This window comes from Mustela nivalis, assembly GCF_964662115.1.
Source record: "Mustela nivalis genome assembly, chromosome: 5".
Classification (NCBI taxonomy): Eukaryota; Metazoa; Chordata; class Mammalia; order Carnivora; family Mustelidae; genus Mustela; species Mustela nivalis.
The window spans coordinates 76,131,242-76,145,060 of record NC_139024.1 but is presented as its reverse complement, the minus strand read 5'-3'; the positions used below and the strand labels follow the sequence as shown (position 1 = coordinate 76,145,060).

The window sequence follows — 13,819 nt, the reverse complement described above, 5'->3', positions numbered from 1 at the left end:
ACTTTTGGGAATGCTGTACACAAAGACTTACATGTTCTCCTCTGCGTAGCATATTGCTTAGCATGTAGAAAACATTTGAAAAAGGTTTATTGAAAAACAAATTTACTGAAGGGATAAAACATGTCAGTGCTCTGAAACAGTGATTATTTAAGGTGATTTAAGTGATTATTGACTATGGTGGAACCTTGGGCCTTCATCCTCCATTCTCACTCAGAATCCTTAGGTCATCCAGAGCACAAAATTTTCATTTTCATTACAGAAACTTTAATTATTTTTCCTTTGACATTACCTTAGAAAATTTTGGGAAACTGTATCTCCTTCTATGTTTTGAATATAACTTTTAAATTTTTATCATAAGTTTAAAAAGTACAATTAATAGATTATTATAAATTTTGACTTTTAAAAATAAAATTGTTTCATCTGGTTAAAAAATGGGGTTGATGGGGCACCTGGGTGGCTCAGTAGTTTAAAGCCTCTGCCTTTGGCTCCGGTCATGATCCCAGGGTCCTGGGATAGAGCCCCGCATCGGGCTGTCTCCTCAGCAGGGAGCCTGCTTCCTCCTCTCTCTCTCTCTCTGCTGCCTCTCTGCCTACTTGTGATCTCTATCTGTCAAATAAATAAATAAAATCTTAAAAAAAAAAAAGGGGGCTGATGGACCTGATGATGGTCCATCCATCATGGATGGTGCCACAATATTTTGAGATTCTTCATTATGGATTTAAAATAACAAACAAGCTTTTTTAACATCTGGAAATTATATATTTTTCTTTTTTAATTCATACATATTTTCATTCCATTTCCCTCATAAAATTTCATTCAAGAACAATATATTTTTATGATTGGGATTTTTTTCTTGACCATACTATCTACTTCTTTAGAAAAAAAGTATATATTTTGAAAGTTAGGATTTCTTTCATATCCTATGATTATAAGAATATGAAGGTTAATATTTTACAAATTTTCATTAAAGTATTATTAAACCTCAAAAACAAAATTTAAATTTTATTGGAAAGTCATTGTTCTCTTTATGGGATATATACAACTTTAATTAGTTCATGTATTTGTGAATATGATTTACAGATGGAATTAGATAAGATGACAAATATAACCCTGTTTACTTTTTAAAGATACAAAGGTTGAGAAGCCTTATGAACATGTATGCACACATGCATACATACGATTTATGCATGTGCATGTATATAAAGCTACACACACGTGCACCCACACATACACAGAAATGACAATTTTATTATGATAATGTTTTTTTTTTAATCTTCTTCTAAGCAATGGTAAAATGACATAGGGAATCAATAAGGAATTTATTCTCAATGATCTCTGAGCTGAGTAATTCATTAATGACTTCTTCAGTTACATTGGAAATAAAAATTTGAAAAACACACAAAAATTTGTTACTCTATTCTTAGAGTCATTCATTTTCTGAATTTCCTGGACATAAAATGATTTTATCAGACCCACCAAACGACTGCTAGATATTTTTACTACCTTCACTCAGGAGTACCTTGCATAACCAACAAATATACTCAGAAAGGATGAAGAAAAATCAAAACATTGCAAATGGTAATGAATTTGGATAAAAATGATACTGTCTTATGTACTTCTGCATGTACATCTTGCTTTAGGTATATTTCATCTAGACCTTGGATGTTACTCACTTTATTTATAAAAAACGTTTGTCATGTTAGCTAATGGGCAAATTAGCCTTTGTTTTCAAACCTCTTACTCAAATCAAATTTATCTCTCTCAAAAAATGTAATTTTGTTTTGTAATTCAAAAAATTTTAGTCTGCATCTTTAGACAATTATTAAGAAAGAATAAGTTTTGCAACACACCTGGAAGGCATGTTATTAAAGGTAGATGAAAAGACTAAAATGAGGTAGATTTAATATAATAAATTATTTTAGAAAATAAGTTATAAAAACAAGACAAACCAATATTCTATTGTAAATTATTTTATTTGTACTAACATCATGTAATAAATAGGTAGAATTTTAAACTCTTTGTGAAACTAAGATATGATAAAGAGTTTGACATTTCAGCTATATGTGTGAGGGGGATATCAAATTCAAATGTTTTGCTTTTGGGACTAAATAAGTAACTTTAAAATATAAAATAAATAATTTTAATAATTTTGTAAGCTATCTTAAAATTGTATACTTATCAAGCAAAAGAGAATATGTATTAAATATATACATTTACATATATGTATGCATTTAAAACCAATAGCTAGTATATAGTTTTATATTTTTTATTAATAGGAGGTAAAAAATACATATAATTAACAAATGGTGCATAATGTATTATGCATATATACATATGTACTTTAATATATGTATATATAGAGAGTAAATTGGTTCTGCAAATAGCATATGACTTTTTTGTCAATAGGAGATACAAATTATTAAACATCTTACATTAGATGAAATAGAAAGGTTTGACTACAATTAGATTAAATGTTCTATAATGTAATTACATAAAGTACATTTTAAATTCCTTTTTTGAACAATGCAGAATAAATCTGGAAGGTATCACAGAAAGGTGGTATCTATGGGTTTAGTCAATGCATCTTTAAAAGTTTGGCTGTCTCATAAAATATCCCAGTTATATTTAAAAGAATCAGCATCAGTAACCTACACCGTTTTGGTTGTTTCAAAGTGCTCTTTCAAGCCAATGGCACTTCTTAAAAGGAAGTATTGAGAATAAATGAAAAGAATTACTTACATTTAAATTCTTAAAAGGCATTTTTAGCTTTTAGTATTTCTTATCTATATTATTTTTGCTTTGCTCTCATGGGACTCTTCCTCAAGAGGAGCGTGATCTTTCACATTATGCAGCTAAATAAAAGGCAACGTCATTAAATGAAACTGATCATTGCTCGAGTCTCCTCTACTCCACCATATCTTTGGTGTGAGACCCTCCCATCAAGAAAAAGAGCTCTCCTGTATCAGCACCATGATTCTTCTTTAGCAGATGTATGCAGGCCTGGGTAGAAAGGCCTATTGGTCTTTGGGGTGAACATTCCAGCAATTTTAGGATGGGTGAAGAACATTTCTCTATGTTGTAAAGTAGAAGTACTATTATGAATTTAGATGTGTTTTCAGGCAAAACTATTTGAGGAAAACATACAAATATAATTTCATTCCTTTATTGTTACTGGCACTTGTGTACACCTGGGAAAGTGGGGCACTAGCATCCGTGATGTACACCCTCCTGTAAAGAAGCTACACAACAGGAAACTCCAAATAATCAAAGTGCACCTGCCATACACATCACAACTAAGATTTACAGTGGTAGTTGATTTCCATAATTCTAAGTTTTGAATAATTATATAATAAAATATAATGTTTTATAATGATTCAGTGCCTTGGATGCTCATCATGTAGTGTATGGTAATAGAATAGATTATTTTAAAATTTTGACAAGCTGAAAAATAAAGATTTATAAAGACACTATGTACTATTTCTCATACCCTAAAGCTGTATTTATATATAACAACATAAGTCACAGAATTGCAGACTCAAAAATTTCATCCATATTAATAATCTGCTTAATACTCAATCCTGCAACCATGAGATTATTTGACTAGATTATCATTCCACATCAGTTTAGAACTGCAAACTCAAACCATAAATAATTGAGTTTTTATTTTGATGAAAATAGCAACTGGACAAATAAAAATAAAATTTTAAGTGCATTTAAATAAAATGCTTCATAAAGACACAGGACAGTTAAATAAACAATACTGCAGACTGATAATTTAGGTTATAAAAATGGCTAAATATTGTTGAACATATCTGAATGGGAAGGAAAAGTATTTCATGAGGAGATCAATAGAAAGTCATTCAAATGGATGAAAATGAAATGGTTTAGGACACTGTCATTTTAGATTACCAAAAAATGTATACTTCTTAAAGCACATTTTTTTAATTATTTTATTTATTTATTTGACAGAGAGACAGAGAGAGAGATCACAAGTAGGCAGAGAGGTGGGCAGGGGTGGGGGGAGCGGGCTCCCTGCTGAGCAGAGAGCCCGATGCGGGGCTCCATCCCAGGACCCTAAGATCATGACCTGAGCCAAAGGCAGAGGCTTAACCCACTGAGCCACCCAGGCCTCCCAAGCACAATTTTTAAATATGAAAATGTTTTTAAAAATCCATCATAAAATGGGGATAAGCTCATGGCATCTCTTCTCTAATAATACTTAAAATCCACTTTTAAACATAGAATATAATTAGAAATGTTCTGCAAAATATTACATACTGCTTTAAAATTCTCATTGCCTCTATGACACTACAACATAAAAGCTTATAAGTAAAAAAAATAGTAATTATAATGAAATATATTTCCTTCACTCCACTTCAACCAATGTTCATTATTGCATAGCTTCTATACCCAAGATAGGATATATAAGATGTTTCCTTAGATGTCCATTTTCTCACGCAACTTTGTGAGTAATATTATTTAAAAAATATATTTGAATGATCTTAAGTCAATTCTTTTAGTAATCCTTCAAGACATTAGTGTACTTGGTTTTATTTTATTTTATTTTATTTTAAAGATTTTTTTTTTTTTTTTTTTTTGACAGACAGAGATCACAGTAGGCAGAAAGGCAGCAGAGAGAGGGGGGGGGGGAAGCAGGCTCCCTGCTGAGCAGAGAGCCCGATGCGGGGCTCAATCCCAGGACTCTGGGATCATGACCTGAGCCAAAGGCAGAGGCTTTATTTAACCCACTGAGCCACTCAGGCACCCCAGTGTACATGGTTTTAAATACATATATCATCTAGATTGTTTTAACTAATGAACATTACTGACATCTTTTTCAAAAATATCCCTAACAACTATTTAATAGTTTTTCTGTTGGTTTTATAAAACAAGGTAATAATTTAGAGAATAATAATCAGCTTTGTGTGGATCTGCACTTTATGTTAATCATTACATGAAACAATTTTGAAGTAATCCCATAGGGAAATTCAAATCAAAAGGAAAGAACAGATTCTTTACTGAATTCTAGGTAGTGATTTATGGAGAATATGATCTTATGATATTCCTATAGAATTCACTTTATAAGTAAAAAAAAAAAAATTTTGCTTTTCTCTCTTCCATTTCCAATTGGAATACACAGTATACATAGACTGTTGTTTCCTGATAATGACTAGTAACTCATCAGCTTAAACTTTTACTATGTTCTAGGCACTATCCACTGGAGGTCATCTGTTAAACTATTTCTAACCTCAAGAAGTTTATCCTAAACCTGGATTTGATGGCAGAATTACAGCTTGAGTTCTCATCCTGGATTTGTGATCAAGAAACCCGTCTTCTCCTCTTGATAACTTCCTAAATACTTTCATTCTGACTTTCCCACATTTGGGTTTCACTAGTTTATCTCTCATTTGTTGGACAAGTTACAAATTCAAATTTTCCAAATTAACACACACTAAGTGGATTTTGCCCCAGATAATGAGATAATCATCATCTGCTCAGACAAGGCTGAAGTTCCCAATTTAGATCCCACTGTTTGCATCTACAGTAGGTCTAAGCAGATAGTAACAGAAGCCAGCAAATTCTCCCCTGGAGTAAATGTTCCCAAAAGCCCGCTGCTGAACATGTGCAGCAGTAACTAAAACATCACAACTGTATCAAGTCTGGCTATGTGCGGGCTGTATCTCTGTGACAGCAACTATACTCAGGAATGGTATCCCTTCTCCTTATTGTCCCTTCTAGACAATTATTACTCTTTCTTATAAAAATAATTGCCCCTGTGAGGCTCTTGCCCCATAGCTATACACCTTTTTTCTAGTCATATTGCTTCCATCTTTTGGATTTGCGATCATCCCAGTCAGTTACGGAAGATCCTAGCAAATATGTTTCCACAAGAAATCTGTCTCTTCCACATCCAAGTACACCCAGGTAACTTTATTCCTTTGGGATGACACATGATACATACTGACGGGAGAGGTCTTTGCCTCCAGGATTGTTCTTTTCCATACGTTTCACACACCCTGTCCCCTACTTATCACCTAAAGATGAAGAATATTAATAGTGAAAACAAAATAAGGAGGAAAAGAATAAGAATTTAAAATCAATACATCTGGTCATAGTGAGAATAAAAATCATGGGCATCATCACCTTCTGGGCCATTTCTGAGGCTACAGAATTCACTCTTCATTCCTGCAACTCCAAGTCACATGACTCTGTGTGTAGATAGATTTGCCATCTACTAAAGAGGGCATCAATTAAATAATCAACTGAAAAAGAGTGCGGTCAGTCTCATTGGAAAGAATCAAGTATTTCTTTACCTAACTATAAATCTCAATTTAGTCATTAAACAAAACTGTACATTAAAAATAAATTAAGGCTATAAGACATGTAAAATATATTTGAATCATGCCGAAGATCAATATTACCACATTTTTTAAAGGTGAAAACGACCAACCTTTTTGTTTCAAGGGAGGCTCCTCTATTTCTCCTAAACCAAGACAAAAACAGTAAATTAGAAAAACTTTTAGCATTGAATAATACTGCCTCTCTCCTTTCCCATTTTCTTTTGTTCATTAAAAAAGCCATCTATTAGTTTTGACATTAGTAGCTCTTATATTACTTTGCCTCCCAAATTCCAGTTTTTAAGTATAAACTTTGTTTATGTACATTTATGTGAGATAGTTTCGCTTTTATGAGTTCAATAAAATCATGGCAGCAATCCAAATTATACATTATAGTTCATATATCATGTTCATTTCAATTCTCTATTGTTCATCTCGACCTCTCACTGGGGCCAAACAAATACAAATTCAGACAAAGTCAGAGAAAGGGCTTTAATAACAGCTTTCCTGGTAGTCATGACTGAATACATGATTTCTGATGACTAAGGCTGACCCTCAAAAATGTCATGTAAAAGATAGAATCATAAGGCTTTGTTCTTTGTTTTTTTCTTATCCATTCAATAGTAGTTTACATAGGGTTGGGGTTTATTTCCTTTTGTTTACTAATATATATGAGAGAGTACATAGGTTAGTTGCATAATTATTGTGATGTTTATAATGTCCCTCCATTCCACACCTCCATTTGGTTCAATAAGTTTACTATTGATTATGATTTTAGTAGAATTGCTTTCTATTTGATCATGAATATGACTTACATGTAGAGAACATATGCCTATCAATTATCTCTCTTATTTCAGTCTTCCTAAGGATAAACATGAGAAATAGCTACTATTTTCTCCCCAAAGAAGCATATAGATGTGAGGTTCTATTGTAAGTTTGACCCTTTATAGTAAGACCCTTTCTACTATAATGCTACCCAAATGGTAGTATTTAAATCTGATATCTTTGCCATAATGACAGATAAGCTATAAAATGAAAGCCAAATAGAGGCCTATTTACTGAGTTTGACAGTCAGTCAATAATGCAGTTAGACCTCAGAATCGTATGCATTTTGGTTTAGCCTGACCCAAGCGCTCATTTGTGTTTAAACTTCAGGAAACCACTATCATGCTTATCTAATCTTGTTTTGAGAAGTTAGGTGGGTTTCTATGCTCTTTGTACCTTTATCAGCGTCCTCATCCCCATCATCGTCATCTTCTTCATCACCCTCAGACGAGATGATGTCAGACAACAAAGAAAAGAAGCCATAGACCCAGTCCGTGGTTTCTTCCACAGCATCGTACACAAGTTTTAGAGGATCTGAGCCAATCTTGGAAAGAGAGCTTGCTAAAAGTAATTCAAAACAAGAGAAAAATTTTACGATCATTCCCCTCCAAAACTAAGAAGAGCCATTTATCCTGATTTGTGCCTTTGACACAAAATATGTCAATTTTATAAATGTAAATGTCTTTTGGCTACAATTTTTTGGGGTGCTCAGAAACAGAAACTATATCTTGTCATATATGCATGTGTATTCAATTAAAAAGGAAAGCTATATTTATAGTACAAAACACTATGGGGCTACCAAGAAAGAAATTGTTCTGGAGAAGTTTATAATCTAAATAAGAGTTTAATACAGGGCAAAATTAGGAATTGAATGAAATAGTGTACATCGATGTTATTCAAATTGCAATATACACCCTATGTTACGATGCTCAGGAACACAAGACATCGTTGTTGGCCCATCTTATACTGGAAAGTGTCATGAAGAAGATAGCTCTGTAAATTTTTTAGGCAAAAAATAAGTTCCAAGTAGGTGTTAAGTAGCTGTTGACTAAAATAAGACTAATAGGCCCATTTATTATATCTTGTTGTGTATCAGTAAAAATCTGGAATTGTCAAGGTAGTATTTATATCAGGTTCTAGCTAGATTCACTTTGTGTCTTCTTTTCAGGCATCCCAGTACCTGAAAATTAAAAATTTATAAATTTCTAGTAACATTAGTATATAGAATTAGGAAAAACTGAAGTCTATAAATCTTCCGTTTTTTTTAATATCCTGAGAAATAGAAACTATTTGGGAACTGAAAGATTAAAAAATAAAAATGCAAGCAAATAGACGTAATAGGTATTTCTAAAATATTGTCCTTCTTACTTTAATTACATGAAAATTACTGAGGGGAGAGAGATAGCCTTTAATATCTGACTGAAGAGGTGCTGTATCTAAAAATATGGTATAAATTGCAACTGATTTTTCATCAATCTAAATTAAATTTTAGATTTATGTTTTCCTTAATTTTAGAAACTTTTTTAGTTTTTCAGGGATTTTTCTCCCTCTGATATCTTAAAAGAATAGAATTATATCAACATATGATATTATTTAAAGGTTAAAGATTCTAAAATTAGGCTTTTTTTCTGAAGGAGATAGGAAGTTGCTGGAAGGTTAAAGCAAAAAATGAAGTGATTTGATTTAGGTAACTTCATTCTCTGTGTTGAGGATTGAAAGAATGCCAGGTTGGAAACTGGGAGATCAGTAAGAGCCAAATGAAAAAAGCAAGGGGAAAGATGATGGTGATTTCTATCAGGATGATAGTGTGTGTGTGTGTGTGTGTGTGAGAGAGAGAGAGAGAGAGAGAGAGAGAGAGAGATGTGGTCATTTTCTGAATGCATTTAGAAGATACAGCTGATCAGATAAGCTTATAGTTTGGCTCCTGGATGTGAGAGAAAGAGAGGGGTACAGGATAACTTCAAGGTTTTTGGCATGAAAAACTGGCACAAGGGAAATGCCTTTTGTTGAAATGGGGAGGTCTGGAGAGAAACAGGGTTTTTTAGGGGTCTCATATAAGTACAAGAATTTTAGGCATATCAAACTTGAGTCACCTATTAGACATCTTTGTGGAGATATAGACTTTGTACACCCCAATATGACCTACAGAAGAGAAGTCTTAACCGAAGGTAGAAACATAGGAGTTTAGTAGAGGATAGAAGGTATCCAAAATCATGATACTGAATGATATCACCAAGGAAGTGGACCCAGGAGCACATGAACATTTAGAGTACAGAGAGATCAGTCAGAGGAATGAACCAGCAATTAATTATGACAAGGAGAGATGGAAAGACAGAGACAGAGGTATATACACACATTCAGGGAGGGAAAAGCATAAAAAAAAGAGTGTGATGTCTTAGATGTCAAATGAGGAAATTGTCTTGAGGACGGGTATAGAGTTCAACTGGCAAATGCTGCTGACAGGTCAAGTAAGATGAAGACTGAGAATAGACCTTTAGATTTAATATAAGGATGTCACTGGTGACCTTCAAAGGGCTATTTCAGTGGAATACATTCAAGACCAAATCAGAAGAATTTAGAGGTGGTAAGTACATTTTACTATAAAGTAAATGACAGACTTTGGGCAATGTTTGGAGAACATTAGAGTCATTGTAGGTTCTCCATTGTTTAACATTGTTAAAATGGAAAGAATATTCCATTTTACACTGATGAGTAAGATCCTACAGAAAGGGGAAAAGTGTGCGCTCACTTAGACAGCACATATACTAAAAAGGGGGAAAATGATATGAGAGAAAGGATTTCTGGGGAAATTTTAACTTTTATGTTCTATTTCAGGGGATTCACACCCTATCCAAGGATGCCAAGTTACAAAATGTTGGTTTCAGGAAAATTTATCTCCATGATTCAGTGACAATATAACTTTACTCTTTGGACCTTATTTTACTGAATTCTGGAGAGTTTCATTTGAGCAAGATATGGTAGTCTGAATGATGAGATTAAACCTTAGAGAACAGAAATGGAATGGAATTTTATAATTGCAATTGAAAAATTTTAAAGAACTGTATGTAAGGAACTGGATTGTAATGGCACCATTAAATGTATTTTTTAGCACTAGTATATTTTATATCTAATGGAAGAATACGGCAAATGGGATTTTTATGATCTGAATAGATTGAGACCATTTCCCCATTTCCCTTTTTTTTCTAAATGTTCACTGAGGAACTTAACAATAAAATTCAACAAAATAGATATCGGTTTAATTATCCTTATGCTTAAATGCACTGTATATACACTCTGCAGACATGTATATTGCCTGGCTCTAAAATAGTCAAGCCAGGATGTTTTCATAAAGTCAGTTTTGCTGGTTTGAGAGCAGCCTCTGATTTTTAGTTGTGTGGACAACAACATTAAAAACATCGATATAGACGTACATATAGATAATAGATAACAGATTATAGGTGTATATTAAATAAGACAGTAGTCCTCAAGTTAATTCTAACTCTCTGTCTTGGATATCACATCCAAATTATATCAATGGGAATAACACTAAACCATGCAACTAAACCTTTTATTGATGAGTTTTGTTTTGTTTTTTTTTAAGATTTTTTATTTTTACTTTTATTTTATTTGACAGACAGAGATCACAAGTAGACAGAGAGACAGGCAGAGAGAGAGAGGAGGAAGCAGGCTCCTCGCTGAGCAGAGAGCCCAATGCGGGGCTTGATCCTATGACCCTGAGATCATGACCCAAGCCAAAGGCAGAGGCTTTAACTCACTGAGCCACCCAGGCACCCCAATGAGGAGTTTATTTTTTTAATTGTATTTTCTTACCTCTCATGTTTACATGAGTTAAATTAAATATATTACATTGAGGATCATCATAATAATAATAGTAGCTAACATAGAGAGTGTGTATTACCTGCCAGATACTACTCTTAGAACTTTATTTATGTTAATCCACATTTCCCTTTCAGTAGCCCAACAAGGGAGCTATATTATTTTATCTCTCTTTCAAATATAAGAAAACTGAGGTTTTGCTATATTGTTATCAACAAAAAAACAAAGATGTGAATTCAAAATTGGTTCTAGAGTCAGATAGTCAATGAGAGATTCTGGCAGGGGTTTTCTTGATGTTAAAAGGGGAAACAAGGACTTCGTTGCATGGGAACATAAAGCCTAGAGCTGTTGTAGCCACCTTATAACCATAAAGACAGCCACTGATAGTGAATCAGAGGAAGACAAAGGTTTAAAATGAAAGAATTTGAGTCCATATGACATTGCTGATGCACTGAATTGTCCAATCTTGGAATAATCACCCTACCTCTAGAACTTCTGTTATGTGAGATAAGAAATGTTTCTCAGTGCTCAAGTCACTTTTAATTGTATCTTATATTTCTTACAGAAAAATATACCACCAGATGCGGGGGAAACTGCTCTAGGCTCCTTATGATCAGAAATTGGATTCTTGGCACTGATAAAAGAGTGCCAAGAAAGGCAAGAGAGGCAAGGAAAAGTTTAAAGTTAAATACAGTTTTTATTGGTCCTCTGTCTTTGAAGCCAAACTATAGAGATACTTAAGTTTCTAAATGGGAACATACATGGGATATTAACATTAGTCATTTTCTCTGCTTTCCTCCTAAAGAACCAAGTCCATGTTTTCACCATTATCCTTAACCATCGGTCTTACATTCTTTAAGGTATATTAGACTCGTCTTTACCTTTCAAACCCTGATAAACTTCAGCAAATAAAAGTTATAAGCTTGGGTTCTGAGCTCAGACTGACAGCATTCAACTTCAGGCCCCCTACCGCATGCCATGCCAGGGCATATTGGAGGCAGAGACAGAAGGAAAAATAGTAACAATAATCCTGTCTTTATTTAAAATCTTGATATTTTGTTCATTGCAGACTTTTGCATTAATTTTGAAATTTTAAATATTTCATTACAGAATCATGCATCTTAGTTACTGAGTTTTTCTAAGTCCTTACCTTTTGCACACAACGTGAGGTCGTCACTCACTTCACTCTAGTCCTAGTCCTCCACCCATGGATAGCTGTATGTTGCTGAGAGGATCAGCTTTTTCCATGTCTATTAAATTCATTGATGCTGTTCCTTTTCCAAAGTCACTCTTCTACAGTCACCCCTTCACGCCTGTTATCTTTATATTCAGCCTGCTTACAGTCCATATACCCAGTTCTGGCAAACAGTATTATACAGTGGGAAAAAATGATTTTTTCTGTGCTTCAGTTTACTGAACTGCAAAAGGACAGTAAGAGTAATAATACTAACAAGATTGTTGTGATTATTATATGAGATAATACATTCAAAGCACACAGTATGGTGCGTGGTTACTAATAAATGTCAATGTGGAGAAACAAGCAAGATTGTCTTTGAATCTTGAATGAGCCAGAGGTTTTATTTTGTTTTTTTTTTTATTCTGTCTTTCTTTCTTTCTTTCTTTCTTTTTCTTTTTTTTCTTTTTTCAGTTTTCTAGCTGGGGCAGAAGCTTTCCCTCCCCTTAGCAACAAGCTCTGTGTATGACCTCAGCTTCAACTCAAGTCTCCACATACTGCACCACTCTCATTTCCATATCCCTCTACATCTCTGGGTCCTAAATTCCCACTGCAGAATTACCCTCTCAACTATAGATTGCCTCATGCATATCTTATCAGAGGAAAGAACATCTCAGAGGTGGGATAGATTTGCTCATCTGCATTTGTCGAAGCCACTCCAAAGGATGGTGATTGAATAGGAATCCTAGGCATCTTCTGACCCTTTTGCCGAGGAGTCCCTGCCTGCACCAGATGGTATTTACTGAACTTGACTCAAACTCCTGGTATATAAACTTCTTGGGGTAAAGCACCTAAGGCAGAGTAAAGGAAATAGTAAATGTTATCAATTAAGCTCTTAGAGCCATTTAACTCAAACATTATGGTGGTGCTCCATGAATATAGACTGTTACAAATATTGTTTTGTGATCATTAGGACTCATGAAAGAACTAGTGACTGCCCCTTACCTCCCAGGAAATATTCACATTTAAATATTTGATTTAGGGCGCCTGGGTGGCTCAGTGGGTTATGCCGCTGCCTTCGGCTCAGGTCATGATCTCAGGGTCCTGGGATCGAGTCCCGCATCGGGCTCTCTGCTCAGCAGGGAGTCTGCTTCCTCCTCTCTCTCTCTCTGCCTGCCTCTCTGCCTACCTATGATCTCTCTCTGTCAAATAAATAAATAAAATCTTTAAAAAAATATATAAATAAATAAATAAATAAATAAATAAATAAATATTTGGATTTAAACTGAGGTAAGGACTTCTCAAAGTGTCATAAATGTTACCCCAATTAGAAAAAATTCAATTTGTATGTATGTTGATATGTGTACTTTGAACATAGGAGCACCCAAATGAAATTGACTAGGAAATAGAGAGATTCTTCTCTCAAGACAATTATTCAGGACTTACTATGTACAATATCCTATCCTGATATAAACAACTTCGTGCTGCCATTTACAGGCTTGCTATACAGGTGTTTCTAATTTTGATATGTGAAGAAAACTGAAAATATATAGTGTCAATTTTCCAGACCTAAAAAAAATTCCAATTTTAAGTGACTGGTTTCTCCATTCTTACTATAGATAAGTGCTGGAATACTCTTGCTTCT

General features: G+C 33.9%; 1 protein-coding gene across 20 annotated transcripts in view; it reads right to left on the bottom strand.

Moving 5' to 3' along the window:
* The window catches only part of TRDN (triadin), a 379,193-nt gene that overhangs the window by 299,708 nt on the left and 65,666 nt on the right, over positions 1-13,819 (bottom strand). For all 20 annotated transcript variants that reach the window (XM_082729949.1, XM_082729966.1, XM_082729962.1 and 17 more), the window contains exons 3-4: positions 7,560-7,724; positions 6,452-6,484 (exon numbers count right to left, since the gene is read on the bottom strand). In XM_082729949.1, the coding sequence (XP_082586075.1) occupies positions 6,452-6,484; positions 7,560-7,724 (198 nt within the window). The remainder of the gene's footprint in view (positions 1-6,451; positions 6,485-7,559; positions 7,725-13,819) is intronic.